The 18,076-nt window shown below is 46.7% G+C and overlaps 1 protein-coding gene across 4 annotated transcripts in view; it reads right to left on the bottom strand.

Annotated features, from left to right (window-relative positions):
• The window catches only part of WIPF3 (WAS/WASL interacting protein family member 3), an 86,625-nt gene that overhangs the window by 15,581 nt on the left and 52,968 nt on the right, over positions 1-18,076 (bottom strand). For all 4 annotated transcript variants that reach the window (XM_061198634.1, XM_061198635.1, XM_061198632.1 and 1 more), the window contains exons 3-7: positions 13,871-14,003; positions 11,596-11,727; positions 5,595-6,332; positions 2,288-2,437; positions 1,159-1,260 (exon numbers count right to left, since the gene is read on the bottom strand). In XM_061198634.1, coding sequence (XP_061054617.1) covers positions 1,159-1,260; positions 2,288-2,437; positions 5,595-6,332; positions 11,596-11,727; positions 13,871-14,003 — 1,255 coding nt within the window. The remainder of the gene's footprint in view (positions 1-1,158; positions 1,261-2,287; positions 2,438-5,594; positions 6,333-11,595; positions 11,728-13,870; positions 14,004-18,076) is intronic.

The raw sequence follows: 18,076 nt of genomic DNA, 5'->3' as shown, positions 1-18,076 counted from the left end.
CAAGTTACTTCTCTCTAAATGTGCAATCCACAGGCCCGCAGAGAAAGCTCTGCCCAGGCTGATCCCGAGAGGACCTATCACCTGAGCAGAGAGCAGGCTGGTGCTCCTTGGTCTGCCCTGCAGGAAGCTGAACCCTGGGGAAGGGACTTCACCAAGGTCCCTCTGAAAGGACACAGTCAAAGAGCCAGGTTCCTGGTCTGGATACTGATGATTTTCCATGCTGGTCTACAGATGTCTGGGGCTGGGGGCCTTACTCGGGTTGTGGGGTGGAAAACACATTGGACCTTCACCCCATGTTGCTGGCTCTGCCTCCCTCTTACCAGCTCCTGCCCGCTTGGATTGGATCAGCACTGGACAAGAATTACGTTAACAGGCAGCATCACTGTGTGGTCAGCACCTACCGTGCTTTTCTTTGCTTCCTGTGCTCCTGAAGTACTGCCTCCCTGCCCGCTGGGCCATGAAGGGCAGGCCGGCCAGTCTTCCTCAATTCTTAGGGCTGGGCAGGTAAGCCAAGTGAAGGCCTCTCTTGGAGCCTGGCCGCACGATGAGATTGGGAGGAGGAAGGCTCTCATTGGATTGAGGTTTTCAGCCTTAGATGGACATTGGAATCACGTGGCAATTTTCAAAAATACTGACATCTGTGTCCTACCCTGGATATTCTGATTTACCCGCGCTAGGTGCAGCCTGGCCTTCAGATTTTTAAAAGTTGTCTAGGTCATTCTAATGCATTGCTAAGGTAGGAACCATTGACCTAAGGCATTCTCTATTTCAGAGTCTGCCAGAGTTTTGAATTGGGGGTTTTGGGGTTCTTCCCCAACTATTAATGCAAAGCTCCTGAATCCAATTTTGCTGTTGTCTTGGCGTGTTTAGCTCCCCAGTCAAAAGCCCCAGGGAGGGGAGGGACCAGTGGTAAATTTAGGCATCCAAATCCGATGCCAAATAACTAAACTTGGTGTTCTGTAAAAAACCTCTAAGTGAACCCTTGGAGATTAGGGCAAATAAATGTCCTGAAACTTCCAGAAGTATGAACATCACTGCATCCCTGCAATAGTACAGTGAAATCCTGATGTCACACTTTACACAGCCTGTGGCCAGTCAGTGCACCCAAGCACCTGGAGGGTCAGGGGAAACCAGGAGTCTTATCAAGGTGGTACTTACTTCTGGGAATCTTGCTGGGGTAAATCTTCTGGCATGGTTTATACTCATCCGGAGGAGGAAAATCTTCCATAGAATGGAACGTGAATTTAGACTCAAAGTCATCTGCACACACGGAAATGCCAAAATTACTCTGGTTACTATGAGGACCCAAGTTTTGATCATTTCCAGGAGCATACAGGTTTGCCTGCCCAGTGCAAGGTTTTAATGGCAGAGCTATTCCCCCCTAAGACATCCATTCACCTCTTAATTTTTACTATTTAGCTGGGGCAAGGGGGAATCAGGAAAAGTGAAATCATAGACTCTCCCCATCATCCACCTCAACTTACTTCAACCAGCATCTTAAGGAAACTTCTAAAGGGAGCAGAAGTGCCACAGGCCTATCCAGGCTCCAGAGTCAGAGGTGGGGAAACTGGCAGCAACAAGGGACCAGCAAAGTCCCTGTGGCCTGAAGCCCCTCTTGTGTTCCTGGGGAGGACTCAGGCGGGGAGAGGTGGACAGAACAGGAGTCCTCAGCCTGGCTAGTGGGAAGGAGCACAGCCTGTGTGCAGTTGGGGACCTGGGCTTCCTAAAGCAAATGGGTTCTTCCCTGAGCTCCTGATGGCAAGAGGAGAGGGGTCTTGTGGCCCTTTCATGAGTTGAGTCCCTGCTCTGTGATCTAGGCTTTGTGTGTGACAGTAGCTCACCCCACAAAGGGATCCAAAGACTTTTGGTCACACCTGACCCCAGATGACTTTCCTTCCTATCTCCATATTTTTGCTTTCATTGTTCCTCTGCTGGTGGGCCTTCCATCCATCCTCTTACCTTGTCCAAATCAGTCTATCTTTCAGGCTTATGCCTGATTTCTCCCTGGAGACACACACACACACACACACACACACACACACACAGCTTAAATGTTGGTTTTCTTCCCTCTCTCTCGTCTCAAGAAGGTTGGAGAGTGGGTTCTGGAATCTCCCAGAAAGCCTCAAGAGAAACCCTATTTAACACAACCTGTAGGTTGTTCTGTGCTAGAGTGAACCCCCTCTTCTTGTGAAGCACACACCCTGAAATGACAGCACTGTGGGCTGGGAGACCGCGCCCCCATCCCTGAGCCAGGGGAAACCATTTCCTCACTGACAGCCCCGCTCACCGATGATGTGCAGGATTCCATTCCGCAGCTGACCTCCAGGCTGCTGGGTCGGGGTCCAGGCTGGGGCCTGCTGGCTCCTGCTTGAAAGCTCCGTGGTGGGTGACCTCGCGGGGGGTGCTGGGGGTGGGTTCAGCTTTCCCCCACTGGTCCCTGACAGAGAAGAGGACAGCGTATTTAGATACAGGCCTTCAGATAGGGCATGGTGGATGCTATAACCTTCCGTGAGAGGTGAGGTACTGAGATCTTTGGATATAATATGATACAGTGATAAAAAGGCAGCCTCTGGAGCCAAGCTGCTTGGGACTGAACCCCAGTTCTCCTGCTGGGATAATAACACAACCTCTTTGTGCCTCAGTTTCCTCATCTATAAAATGGGAATAATAATATACATACCTCCTGGGTTTGTTGAGAGGGTTAAGCGAGTTGATTTAATTCAAGTTGCATGTAAAAAGAGATAACTAATGAGAACCTACTGTATAGCACAGGGAACTCAACTCGATGCTCTGTGGTGAACTAAATGGGAAGGAAATCCAAAAAAGAGGGAATATATGTACACGTATAGCTGATTCACTTTACTGTACAGTATAAACTAACACAATATTATAAAGCAACTATACTCCAATAAAAAAAGAAAGAAAATTCAAGTGGCATGTAGTAAGCATTAAATAAATATTAGCTGCTGTGATAATATCAACCCTCATCATCAGATGGTACAGCCCAAAGAAGTGGAACCACTGCAGAGTCCTATGCAAGGGAAGGACTGTCTGCAGGTGAGGCTCAGAGGGGGGCTAGATGAACAATGTGTCGGGGGCTTGCTCCTGCCCCTGGGTCTGCTTACGCTTGTTCCCCTGCACTGCAGACCCTCGTTTCTCCTTCCAGTGAATCTAAACCCTACCTGCCCACCAGGGCCCAACTCAAATCTCACCTACTTCATCAATTCTTCCCTGATGACCTCTGTAGGAGGCTCACTCTCCTTTGCCAAGACTTTTTTGTATGACCCATCTGGCAATTAATAACCCGCTGCCTTGGCACATCAACCCAGGTACTTGACTCTTCACTTCGCTCTTGAAGTGATGACAACTGCTCCTTTATCATCTGTGCCAAGATGTTCACAATTGCAACCTTCTACTCTTCCCTGCAGTTGGCCTGAAGCAGAAATTACCCTCATGTTGTTCACGGAAAACCAAGTTTCACGTCCAAAGACACAGTGAAAGGGGCCAGACGAGCATCCACTCCTGGCCTCGGGAGTGCAGCTCTGGAGCCTGCAAAGGCACCCGGCCGCTGCAGCTCTTCTCCTCTCCAAAGGCCATCAGAGCACCTCCCCTCTCAGCTCCACCCTCTGCCTTTCTCCTTTCCCAGTCCCCTTCCTTTCCCTTGCTGGTCTTCCCTTCCTCTGTACCAGAATCCACTAGGATTTACTTGCTCCCACAAGCAGACTATAGAGGCTAAGGGGCTGCTGACCCCTCTTCTGGGTGAAAAGCTGCCCCTCCACTTGGTTAGAGGGAAGGAAAGGAAATCATGCTGCTGAGCCCCGGCTCCTTGCAAAGCACTTCAGGCACACTTCCTCACTTAGTATTCATAACAGTCCTATGTGAAAGGAGTTTTATTGTTATTATTTCCATTTGTCAAATTAGAAAAAAGCAAGGTCTAAGGGCATTAAAAAAGACTGGCCTAAGGTTACACAGGAGTGGGTGGGAAGGCAGGATTTGAACTCAGATCTCTCTGAATCTAAAGCATTGTTTTTTTCACCACATCTTGACCATTTAAGAATCACAAGCATCAGAAGGGGCGCATGAGTACTAATGCTGGACCTTATGGTGATTAGTCAGTTGAAAAGAGAATGATTAAAACCTTATCTCTTGTAACCAAAAGCCTTAAAAATATTCTTGCTTTTTGTATCAGGAATTCCCTTGCAGGAACCTGTCTTTAAAAAAAAAAAATCCAAAATGTAGACTACAATTGCTATAAATGTATTTCCTGCAATATTATTCATAATAACAAAAAATGGAATCAACAAATATCTAACGCTGGAAATATGGTATATATCAATGATCATATTAATATGCTTATAGATACATTTTAACAATTTGACAAATATCAAATTATATCAAAATTGCTTTTAATATAATACTAAATAAAAACAGAATAGAAAATAGTATATACAGAATAGTATTAACCCTGTAAATATGTAGATATATTCAGGAAAAAAAGAAAGGAAACATATCCAAAGATGACAGTTTTTATTTCTGAGTGATGTTATTATGCGTTATTTCAATTTTTTTCTATTTTCTCTACAATGAGCTTCTATTATTTTTAATTCAAGGGTATACGTTTAAGAAACTTTCTGAATCAAAAGATTTTCTGAAAAACCAAGGAGTATGTGTGTGTATGTATAACTGTGGATGTGTGTTGGGCTGTGTGTGTGGATGTGGGTGTTCATGAGTGTGTGCATATGTTTATGAGTGTGTGTGTGTGTGTGTGTGTACATGGGTGTGTGTGGATGTGTAGCGTGCTTTCCATTTAGAAGGACACCAAAGGTGATCGAAGCCTCATCACTTCATGGAAATCACAGTCATAGGGCCTGTATATTCAATCCAGAATGATCTCTGCTGGATACGTGAAGGGATTATTTTTAACGTTTGCCTGAAAATATGGACCCTCCGTTTTCCTAAGTCAGCTGGAGAACCTGCCAAAAATACGGCAAAATGCTAAGCTAATCTACTAAAGACCAGTGAAGATTCTGGCCGGGTTCCAGACTATAATAACTTAGGCAAAAATTAAACAGGAGAGCGGGTTCTGGAAACAACTGCACCCACAGACACCTCGACCCCTGGGAGTAGATTTGAGGTCTGAATGGTGATAGTAAAAATAAACAACCCTTCTCTGGATCTCACTGTTCCAGCAACCGCATGAGGGGGAACTATTGCTATCCCCATTTCACAGGTGAGAAGGAAGCACAGAGAGGCTAAGTGATTGCCCTGGGTCACACAGCTAGTAATGGCAAGGTGATGAAGGCCAGAAGCCCCAGCGTGTTGTCTGCACGATCTCGGACAAGTCTTGCGACCTCCCTCACCCTTGGTTTCCTGTCTCTAACGTGAATACCTCCAGCATAAAGTCCCACACAACAAGTTTTCATTGTGCTCCACAGGGGCACTGAACAGGTGTGTTCTAAAACAAAATCCCAAGAGAAAGACATCCCGAGGAGCTCCCAAGTGGCCCACAGTAGCAGGCCTCTGGCTGTGTCCCTAGCACCTCCCCAGTTGCTGCCAACAGCCAGATGATCCTGGACAAGAACAGGGGTGCTTACCGGGGCCTCGGCCGGGCCTCTTCTTCTGCGGGAACGTCTGAGACCCCGGAAGGGCGGGCGGCGCCGGCAAGGCCTGCACACTGGGCTCGGGGGGCTGGGCCTGGAAGCACGGGGACTTGGGGGGCCGCGGGGGTGGGGCTTCACCGCTGTCGTTAGCGCCTGGCAAAGGGGGCGCAGGCAGAGAGGCTCTGGGGGTGCGTGGGGCGTAAGCGGGGAGTGGGGGCGGCGGGGGCGGCGGGGGCGGTGGGGGCGGCGGGAACGGCGGGGCGGGAGGCTCCGGCACATCTTCGGCAGGGCTGGCAGCGTCCGCACTGAGCCCAGGGTACCCGCAAGGTGGGAGGAGAGGGAGCGGCGGGGGGACGGGCGGTAGGTGCAAGCGGGCTAGCTGAGGCCTCACCGCCTTGTCACTGGGAGCCAAGGCCGGGGGCGGCGGGGGTGGAGGAGGCGGTGCACAGGGCAGAGGGGGTGCGAGCACCGGGGGGCTCCCCTTAGTCGGTGGGCCAGGTGGGGACACCAGCGGGGCTTTGGCGGGGGAGGACGGGGGCAGGGCCGGGGGTAAGGGCGGGGGAGGTGGGGCGGGCATGCTGGGGCGAGGAGGGACCGTCCAGGCCGCGCCATGCGCCTCGGAGGCGTCGCCTAGCCTGGGAGATGCAGGGGGGTTGAACGGGCCGCTGATAGTTTTGGTGGGAAGCCGGGGAGAAGGCGCTCGGGAGCCAGGGCCCTGCCCTGTCTTGCCGCCTGAAAGTGAAACGAGTTCTGAGTTAGCTCAGCGGGTAGAATTGGGAGAAACCCAAGGGTGTGGGCGGCAGTGACGGACGCTGTCCAGCACGACGTCAGTGAACCGCGTGGTGGATGCTCTCTTCCCGAGTGTCCACTGGAGGCCTCATGCAGCAGCTATCACACAAGAGAGCCAGCTGGACCAGCCCCAAGGTCCTTGCCAGAATAAATGCGCTGTCCCCCTCCTCTGAGAGAGGCCCAGCTCAAGCCACCAGGTTGTCTGCTGTGTGGCGCCAGCCTTCCTGTTCCATTCTACCTCCACTCTCATCTGCCCAGGGCTCCGGGCTCCCAGCCCAGGACACAGGACTGCCCCGACCTCCTTCACCCTTCCTCATCTCAAGGCCACCGGCACACTCATCCCCTGTTACCCACTAGGCCAGTCAGCCCACATCTGCAGGTGTACCACCCAAAAGCTCCTGACGAGGGAGGTTTCCCCCCTCCCAGCATTTTGTGAACAAGGACTCTTGTTTCTGCATCGAGAGCAGAAGATTCAAGATTCCCTGAATGGACGAGGTGATTCGGAAGTCAGTGGGAAGACACCCTGCCTTGGGGATCCAGGTCCAATGACCTTGAACCTTCCAGTTCCATGCACTCTGGAAGTTCAAAGCTCCCTTTCCGAAAGACTTGCGCCCATTTCTAAGGGGCTCTCTGTCTCCTGGTCACCTGGCTTCCCCACCCCATAGATCCTTTACCACATCAACTCCAGCTTGAAATCCAATGCCTCTTGAACTCAACAGCAACAACGACTTGCTCACAGTAAGCATCTGTGTTTGGTGGACTTTATGGACGACTGGGGTGGAGGGCGCTCCCCGGTTGGGGCCTCCTCACTCTTTGCACACCTTTTCACCCTACTGCCACTTCTTATCCTTTTTTCCCCTCTGTCGCTCTGAGGAGAAAAAGGTTCCTCTCCCTGTTTACTGCACAGAAGTTCTGCAGTCGCTTAAATATGTCCTTGGAGTATCACTCTCCACTCAGGAGGCATATTAAGACATTTCTTCTGAATAAATACACTGCTCTTCCTAAAAGGAATTTTGGGGAATACATTTTTCCTATTCCAGCACCCCTATATTTTATAATCTCCATGAAAACATGTGGAAAACACTTGAAAAAAATGTTTGCTTCTCACACCTCCAACTTCCCGGTGCTGCAGAATAGGAAACACAGCTTTCATATCAGATTATAACGCCAGCAGCTGTTGATGGTTCTGAGCTTTTCAGCCCATGAGTCTCCAGGGTGTTTACCCAATCAGGTGCTAAATCATGCCTAAAAAGTACTTGATGCCGCAAGTCAGGCCAATCAAGGCAAGATATGGAAGAGGTGATCCTGGGGCTGAAACTAAGTGAGCAGGACTGCTGGTATCTGGCTTTCCAAACAGATGACCCTCCTCTGGCTATGATGTGACAGCCACCTGGACAACACGCCTCAGGACAAGTCTCAACTGTGGAACGCTGTTCTTGAGGCGGGGCGGTGGTGTCATTACTCTCTGTTGAAATTTTCTTTGCGGTGGTTGTGGAGGAGATAATGTCTTTGCACCTATGCATCCACCCTGGGGGACTTGGTGCCACTGGAGCTCTAAGGCGGGCATTTCCAGAATGGCTGACTGACCATGACCAGGAGTGGAAGGTCCCCACCTGGCCTTTCCAGGGACAGGATCTACCACCTGCAACTCCAGCGTGAGACATTTTATATAGGTGTCAGCCTCAGGGATTCCTGCATCCAAGGTCTCAAACCTGTTTCCATAGTACACAGAGAAGAACCAGTCTGGAGGACCCAGACTGCTCTCCAAACAAGGCAAGGCCTCCCTCTGTGCCCATCTGCCAGATGAACTTTAAAGGGATAACAAGTTTGAGGAACAGAATCAACCCCGTAAGTGTCTGAGAACACCACGTATCCGAGATTCCAAAACCTTTTAAGTGGCCAACCTAATGAGAAATGGGCAAACCCATTTTTTTTATCATAATGTGATCAGCAGAAACAAGGACAGCACAGATCCTTGCCCAGCTTATGTTCATGCCCATTCCAGGATGAAGCAGAGAGCTGGGCAGCACGAATTGAAGGTGAGACCCACAGGAATCGGCATCAGTGCAGGTGAGGAAACCAGGCAGCAGAGAGGGCTCCAAGAGTGAGCAAGCACCAAGGGAAGGAAGGAAGGAGGCTTTCCTTCAGAACATGAATGCTAGCCCCAGAAATCCAATTAGAAACACAAGAGGAGACCATGAAGCGGGTGGGGAAAGACCAGCTCAAGAGCATCAAGGGGGCTTCACTGATGTGAAAGGAATCAGCTTTTAGAGCCTGGGGTTTATCAAAAGATGAACTGTGGCTTCCTCTTTCCATGTGTATATGTTTCCAAGAGAACTTGGATTGCATGGAAGTCTCATTACACATTCTATACAAGCCAGTGATGTTTATCACTCACTCATCATATCTTATTTTAACGATCCCTCCCACGGAGCTCTAAGCCAGGGCCACATTATGACTTTCAAAGACCCTGGGCGCTTTTGCCTCTGTGGGCCCCTTCCTCCTTAAAAAATGTTTTTAAAATTATGTTTCCTGACTGCTTTGGTATAAAGACAAATATAATCTTTGACCCTAAAAGTTCACGTTTTTTAAATTTTAAAAGAAATTCAAACACTGTCATGGGCTGCTAAAAGTATTGTCAGCACTAGACACGGATTTCTGGGCCTGATGGCTCTAAGCAACCACACTACCCACTCACACATTCCACTCAACAAATATTTACTGAGCACCCACTACGCACTAGGCATTTGTAAGGCAGTGAACACAACACAGCTCCTGCCTTCATGGAGCTTACATTTAGAGGGATAAGACAGAAAATAAAGAAAGAAACCAGTTAATAAATAATATGTCAGATGGTGATAACTAATATAAGAAAAATAAATCAAGGTAGAGGGAATATAGAATGAGAGGGTGGGACTCATATTTTATCAATATATGAGATGATGAGTAAAAGCCTCCCTGATAGGTTGATCAGCTGCCACTTGAGCGGAGACTTGAAGGAAGGGAGACTGGGCCATGTGGACACCTTAGGAAGAGTGTTTCAGGCCATAGGAGCGGTCAGTGCAAAGGCCCTGTGGTAGCAGCATGCCTGGTATGTGCAAGAACAGCAAGGAGGGCAGCATGGCTGCCAAAAGTGGTAGAAAATAAGATGAAACAGGTAGCAAGGGCCGAAGTCCTTTTCTCTGAATGACAAAGGGGCCAATAGGAGAGTTCTGAGAGAGGAGAGCCATGGTCTGTCTTACTCTGACATGACGCCCAGTCCGTTTATCTACCTATTGGCTTGTCCTTGAGTTTCTATCCTGTAACAGGCATAATTAGTCACTTCATTATGGACTTTGTTGCCTCCAAAAAGGTCAATTCTTGTCTTCACCTAGTGGCTCAAACATCTGACACTTGTGTCCTATTGGAGACAAGTTAGAATACTGCTGACTTCCTTTGGCTGGTCCCTGTTAAAAGCTCACTGGCGGTTATTTCTCCTATCTTTATTTGTGTGACGAGAGACCAGTGGAAGTTTTATACCCTAGAGGACTTGTTTTTGGATCCAACTCAGGAATTTTGAAAAAGAAGTGGGCACTGAGGAATGCCAGCTGTCTTTATTCAGGAGGACTTCAGCACCTTCTTATCTGCCAAAGTCTCAGCAAAAATGAGGAAATGAAATGGCTCCGAAGGTTCAAACTGGACTTTATCAGTAAGTGACGGCAGCAAATGCACCGTGTAACATCTAACAGCCACAGAGGCCATTGAAGAGGTTAGCGAAGTCACATGGTAGAAGACTCTAGACCAGGAATGTTTGGGGCTTGATATTCCCTAGACAAATGAAATTCTTGGATTTTTTATATCTTTCTGACTAAAGAGCACAGTAATAGGAAAAACACTTTTTTTGCACATAATAATTATATATTTGCCCGATTTTAATTCAGTACTTTCAAAACATCTGGTACCTGTTAAAACACAAACGACTGCGGTAGACTGGTTGCAAAAATGGTCTCAATTAACCACGCATTCCTGATTCCACAGTCTTGGAAATGTGATTTCGCAGTTCCTTTCATCAGAGTTGAAATCTCTTGCCCACCCTTGTCTCTGAGCTGGCCTGCGACTTGCTTCGGGCGACAGGCTGTGGTAGGAAGTGATGCTTTGCCAGTTCCAAGACTAAGCCAGAACTTCCCTGGTAGCGCAGTGGTTAAGAATCTGCCTGCCAATGCAGGGGACACGGGTTGGATCCCTGGTCCGGGAAGATCCCACGTGCCACGGAGCAACTAAGCCCGTGCGCCACAACTACTGAGCCTGCGCTCTAGAGCCCGCGAGCCACAACTACTGAGCCCGTGTGCCCCAACTACTGAAGCCCGCGCGCCTAGAGCCCGTGCTCCACAACAAGAGAAGCCACCGCAATGAGAAGCCCGTGCACCACAATGAAGAGTAGCCCCCGCTCGCTGCAACTAGAGGAAGCCCGCCCGCAGCAAGGAAGACCCAACACAGCCAAAAATAAATAAAGAAAATAAATAAATTTATTAAAAAAAAAAAAAAAGACTAAGGCTCAAGAGGCTTTACATACTCTGTCCTCTCCATCCTGCCATCACCATGACGACAAACCTAAATAGTTTGCTAGATCCTGAGAGACCAGAGGGATCAGTCAGGCCAGTTGTCCCAGCAGGGGCACCAGAGACATAAGAAATACACGATTAGCAAAGCCACTGACGCAACCTGTAGATGCTAGAGGGGGCCCACCTGAGGCCACCCTAATTGCCAACCCACCGAGCTGTAAGATAAATAAATGGTTATTCAAAGCCCCTCAGGTTTAGGGTTTGTTACACAGCAACACCTAACAGATATAATGCTGGAGAACCATCACAACTCACCATTGCCAGCGAGTCCACAGTGATGCCACTAAGATCTTCTACTGTGATTTACATCCATACTTTGCAGTGTGGGCCACGATCACACTGTTGCTAAAGACTCTACACTATGGCAACTCATTCTTCAGTGATTACAATGGGATGATTTAAACAGGATGAGGATTTCAAAGATCCCTTAAAAACAATTCTGTGTTTTGGAAACTTCCAGTACTCAGGCTTCCAAATATGTGATCTCCTACCATATAACTGTTCACTCTCAACATGTCACTTACTGGCAGGTGAGGATTGTCCTGTTGGTTCTACAAGGTAAGGAGATAAGGGTCACAGGGTAGCCAGTCTGAACTCTTCCTTACCTGCTGCATCCCTCTGGCCTGCTGGCCGTAACACTGGAAAGCCACCAGCAAACAGATCTCCCAGGGCTGGGGGCGTGCTCCCGCCTCGAGAGTTTGCAGGACCTCCTCCTTCTTTGTTGGTTCCTTTAGAACCTGTAGAGAGAAGAGGCGAGTAGATGTGGACCTGTGAGCAGAGCTGAGCGGCCAACTCTCACCCCGACTGTGGTCTAACACTGCCTGTGGCAGCCGTCCTGTTCTCCTACCACCAGTGTTACCCTTCTACCCAGTATCTTTCTCAAGAACCCACTGCCTTGATACCCTATAGACTCATGTGCCCAGGCCTGTCTGCCACCCTCTCCAAGCTACCAAAGAATCATCAGTAGTGACCACTCTGAAAAGGGATAAAAAAAAAAAAAAAAAAGCATCCTTATACTGCCATTTAGTAGATGCCAATGGGGGAACTGGCAGTACCTTTCCAATTAGAAAACCCAGATACTGTAGGTATAGAGCTGACCCCATTTTCACTTGACTGTTTTTGTGGGAGGACTAGACCAAGAAAACCCACAGATTTAATTCAGGCGATAATTTTAACTTCTTGTCCACAGAGCCTGGCCCAGGACTTGCAAGCAGGAAGTGAAGGTCTGCAGTGAATTTTGCTTTGGCATTTTCCTTCTCTGTCTCCCCAGCTCCCACTCCCCGCGCCCCATGTTCTTCCCTGCACCAGTTTTTTTTCTATGGAAGAGAAAGCTCATGAGCCCCTGAGGAGAGGTGTCACTAATTCCAGCCTTCCAGATGTATGTGATTACCAACTACATAAAATGAGAAAGATTACAAGAATTCCTGGCAGAAAATGTTCACAGCCTGAAGCTAATATGCACAGAGAAATCAGGGCACAGTGCCCACTGGTGGATGAATGTGGCCAGATTATTCCAAGTATTAACATTATACGTTACCTCTTCACTAGAATGATAAAGAAATGAGTGTTCCAATAAAATGGATTTATCTGTTAATTGGGCTTAACTAATTAGATAGTGGGGCTAGCCAGAAACTAATTTTTATTGTAATCAGTGTTGAAAATATGTCTTAAAATAATTTGTCTATCCATGTGCATTAACATATATAATTACAGATATTAGATACAATTAGATCTTAGGACTATCTTTGAGAATTACCATCATGTATCATAGCAAAATATATGGAGACATAATAATACCTTACATTGAAAAATATTTCCGCATATGTTATTTCAGCCTTCAACAATCTCGACAAAAAAAGAGAGCAGGTATTATTATCTCCCCATTTTGCAGATGAGCAAACTGAGCCTCAGAGAGCTTCCCTGATTTGCCCAGTAGCAGAATCAGAACTCAACATGGTCATCTGACCCAGGCACAGGGCTCCTTTTACACTATCATACTCTAGAAGACATAGAAACATACAGTCATATGATCCTGTGAGAGAATTCAGCAGAAATATTTTTCCTTGTGAAAAACAAAAACTTTGCCAGGCTCTGTGGACATTTGTGTGCATTTGTTAACGTTGAGACTTGAATTTTTCTCTCATTCAATTTGCGGACTATGTTGACACAGGGTAAGTGATCTTTAAATGTTGTCTCTCAATGGATAAACACAAAGTGGTACATCCATACAATCAACTCTTATTCAACAATAAAAAGGAGTAAAGTACTGATACATTCTATAACATGGATGACCTTTGAAAACATTATGGGAAGTAAAAGGAGCCAGTCACAAAAGGCCACATATCATAAGATTCCATTTGTATGAAATATCCAGAATAGGCAAATCCATAGTGACAGAAAGTAGACTTAGTGGTTGCCAGGGATTCAGGGAGATAGAGGGATTAGGGAGGGATTGCTAATAGGTATGGGTTTCCTTTTGGGGTGGTGGAAATGTTCTGGAACTAGACAGGGGTGATGGTTGCAACAACATTCTGAATATATATGGATAAATGCCACTGAATTGGATACTTTAAAATGGTTAAAATGGTGAGTTTTATATTATGTGTATTTTATCACAACTAAAAAATTATCTTACCATGAAGTTTTTTTTTAAGCATTTGAAAAGTGATGGTAGACATGCTATACACCCTCTGCAGACCTGGAAGGGTAGCTCTGATTCTCTCGCCCATGTGAATTGTACACTGAGCAGGTCTAAGATGGCCTGATGTGTGTCCTGGGTAGCATTTGTGGCTCCTGCCCTGAGCAAGCCAGGCGTGTCTGGCTGAGCCTCACATGGCCTGCCCTTGGCTCTCAGCCGCCCTGGCCCAGATGCTCACTTACTGTCTATTTGTGGGGCACTGCGGTCATTGATCTGCGTGACTTTTCGTAGGCGAGTTCCTTGCTGGATATCAGCCAACAGTGCACTCCGACCTTTGGGATCTGCCTTTCTCAAGCTGGAAGCATCTGTACTTACCTGTAAAGGATTAAGAGGGATCTGATTATAATCACATATAACAATTGCAGACAAGTCATATGTCCTATTCGAGGTAAGTTTCTCCTCCCATATTTTTCTGCCTTTCCTGTTTGCCCTCCCCTGCACCACTCCCAAGGCCCATCTCACCAATGCAGTTACCTATGGGTCTCGGGTCTTGAGGGAAACTTACCTCCTGCCCGGCTCACATCCCTCTCCTGGGGGACCTAGAACAGACTCTTTCTTGTGATCAAACTTCCATAAGTCTTAAGGAGCCCTAATGCAAAGCCCCTCTTTCTCCTCCTAGGTGAGCCCCACCCACTTATCTGGGCTTCTGTCTGTGTGTTCCTGACTCCTGCTCCCAGGTTCTGAATAATTACGCTGCCTGGTGCCCCCAGGTCCCTCCCGGACCAAATCCAGAAAGAAAGAAGTACAGGGGATTGCAATGAAGGTTTAGTGACTGCCTTCTCCTCTGTGTCTGGGTGCGTTATGTTAATCCTCACAAAACCTTGTGAGTTTCAAGTGAGTTTGCCCTCATTTTACAGATGAGAAAACAGACTATGAAATCTCTTCAAGGTCACAGGGCTAGCTTCAAACCCAGATCTGCTGAATTCCAAAGGCCACGTGCTTTTTATTTTGAAGCACTACAGCGATCAAGGGCATGGTGCTGTGGTTAGCATAATTGTTCTCTAGACTGCTAAAATGCTTTGTAAGTTTGTTCACGAGAAGAACCTTTGTCCTATCTCTGCAAGTAGCACTGAGGTCCAACTGCTTCACTTCCACTATAGCTTGTGCTGACACGGCAGGGTCTCCATGGGCTATCGGAACCGGGGAGCACCAGAAAGAACATACACTGGTTGGTGGCAAATAAGGGAAGGGTGGGGTCGCACTGGAAGACACAGCCAGGAGGATCCTCCGCAGTTAGCAGTATTATACCACGTGACCTGAGAGCTGATGAAACATTTCTCGAAGTAAGAAGTACTTTTTAGTACATGGGGAATACCATGTCTTTGGTTTTCATCTTAAACATTTCCACTTCGGTGGTGTTTTCTGACCCCCAACATAAATAAGGCCACCCAGGGTTCTCTCTTATGGCACTATATTCTTTTTTCCTCTGTTAAGTTTTATCACAGTGTATATATTTATATTTATCTTTCCTTGTGGAAAATTTCCAGTTGTGGGTATGAGTTGAAGGTTCACCACTCCCACAGGCAGGAAAGAGATCTTGTTCGTTTTGTTCACCAGTACATCTCCAGAGAGTAAAACTTGGCCCCAGATAGTCTCAAAAACTATTTATTGGATGAATGAATGAGTGAATGAATGAATGAGTGTGAATGAACTAGACCCAGGATACACTGGCCTTGCCCTCAAGGGCATATGCATCTACCAGGGAGACAGGACACCCGTGCAAGGAGTTAAGCCACCATACAACGCAGCATATGACTGAGCGCCCATGTGAGTCTCACAGAGAGGAAGACCCCGAGAGTTCAGGCTGCAAGGAAGACAGGAGACCTTACTGAGATGGTCCTTGAAGGACAGATAGGATTTACAAGCTCTTGCTATAGCCATTTTCTCCATACGGCCATTTGTCAGAAAAGGACAAACCAGGTTTGCCAACTAGACAGTCAGAGACTCTCCAGTGTCACAGACTGGAAATGAAGGCAATTGTGGTTTTAGCTAAAAGGTGCTGGGTCCACATTTTCACCGGCCGACTCTACTGCACTGGTGATGCATCTTACACAGGTTTTGTAGGGCATAAGCTTCAAAGTCAGTTTCTTGTTGCCTGGAAACATGCTTTTTGACCCCTTGAGAGGGGCTCACGGATGATGGTCAATAACAGAGCTATAAGCCAGGGGCCCCAACCCTAACGATATATGTTTTTTAGGAATGTATGTATGAATGCACATGTACAGCAGGGTATTTTCCACACAATATGATTTTTTAAATCTCTCTCTATAAACAATTAGCCAGTAAGTCATTTTAAACTGCAAAATTTTAAGATTTTTAAAGTCTCCTCTCATATTTACAAATAATTAGTAATAAGAATAAAGGGCCAACAGAAATATCATGACCCTAGCCAAGAGACTATGAAAATTTTTATAAAAATGTGGCATTATAATCTCAGGCATGTATTATGGTCAGGGATTAGGGGGTGAAAGTGCTTTGTAATTTTCTTCCTAGTTACAAGAAAAACAACACAATGAATTGCATTCTTCTGTTTAAAGAAGCAACTGGAACCCTATCTCTAACAACCCCTGAGTAGGGGTGGTGGTGTTCGTCTCATCTACGTTAGATTTTTTAATTTATTACCAAAATGCACCCCCCACTCCCTGACCTTGTCCATCCCAAGCTTTTTAGGTGAGGGCTATGAAGAACACTGTGTATCCTTGGAATAATGATTTTAATTTGAGTTCCTACTTAGCACAAGCCTCAATACATTCCTGACAATTCCACATGACAGACTTGTTGATAAATATCTTCCAAATCAGCAGGAGAATATGGCAAGTCCCATCATGTTTATGTTTTGCAGTTCAACTCGCTGGACTAAATTTAACATTCCTTCTTTGACTTCTCTGCTTTTTTTCCTGTGCCACTGTCTGCCCTGATGATTTTCCACCAGAGGGCTCTCCCTCACCTGATATTAGTATGGTATCCTTCAGTCCTCTACTGTGAGGTAGGAAAGAGCGAATAACTTCATGGCTAAGGGGACCACAGCTTAATTGGTTTTGTACAAAAGGACATCTAAGGACATATTCATTTGCACATCGAAGACCATATTTTACCGTGACAGTTGTTTCTACTCCATCTTCAATATTTATTAACAATTCATCCGTAATTTGCTTTCTTAAAAATCTACAAGCCTAAGAAGTCTTGTTACCACGGTTACAGTATACAGACACAGGAAAGAGAAGATTTTCAAATATTTACTGGGTCTTTTATTCTATGTAAATCCTGATTATTGGCAACTTCACTAAAAATATAATCGAGAGAGACAGTCACTCCTGAACACTTTTCCCATGGCAAATATATCCACCAAACACGCCTCCCCGTCCCCCTACGTACAAAACAAAAAACTAAAACATTTCAAAGTTTGCTCCTGTTCTTTCTTAACATTGTTATCGAGTGTGACAATTTGTTGAGTTCCACACAAAGCTTTTGTTGACTCGGTTCTTCTAAAACAAGCTTCCAGTGGAATAGCCTGGATCCTAAAAAGAGGCAAAATAGTAGAACAGTAATGCAAATTAGCCCATCGTCCTGCCAAATACAGGCTGAAAAACGGAAGTGAACCAGGAATATTAGAAACAGTACTAACTGGGCCAAGGGTGAGGATGTCCTCCTGTCTTGATAAATTATAAAAGCTTTGGCATATCCATTTGTCATTCCAACAAGTCAGTTGATCAGGTTTCAGTATAGTTTGGGGGAGGGGGATGGCAGTCCAGCCCAAATGGAATGGAATGCATGTCCTCCTGCTATTTGTGACCCTGCCACCCTATGCCATTACTATGTCTGTCTGATTGATCCTGGTTTCTGTGAGAAACCCTAATCAAAATCTAGGGGGTTGATCCAAATCTAGCAGGTTGTTTGTCTCAAAGATGATCTAAACCCAATCATTCCAGTACAATGCCAGCCTTGCAGTCTCCCAAAGGGGCTTTCTCCAATGTGGCTGTTAAACCTCAAATTAGTACTCAGGTTTCCAGGTACACAGCCTGCTCATTAGCCCAGCCCTCAGCCTCCTCCTGCTTCCTCCAAACTTGGGGGCAGACAGGTATCAGTTGCCAGGGTACTTGCATTTCTTTACTAAATCTGAATCCCAAGGACAGCCAGAACTGGCACTACCTTCCTCCGGCTGCTACCGTCTTTACGTAGGAGAAGAGAGAGCCTGAGATCCAAAAGAGAGACAGGACATATTTTCAGAGAAAATGAACTTTCCCCTGTCAGGCCTGACACAATGTTCCCTGCACCCCAAATACGCACAAGCCAGGCTGTTCCAGAATGAGGCATTTTCAGATCTAACAGTTTCATTTCTCATTTTCAGAAATCCAAATACCTTCTATCCTCCTTTTTTAAAGCCTGGC

Source organism: Eubalaena glacialis, chromosome 8 (genome assembly GCF_028564815.1).
Source record: "Eubalaena glacialis isolate mEubGla1 chromosome 8, mEubGla1.1.hap2.+ XY, whole genome shotgun sequence".
Taxonomy (NCBI): domain Eukaryota; kingdom Metazoa; phylum Chordata; class Mammalia; order Artiodactyla; family Balaenidae; genus Eubalaena; species Eubalaena glacialis.
The sequence above is the reverse complement of the archived record's forward strand: the minus strand, read 5'-3'. Positions and strand labels throughout refer to the sequence as shown.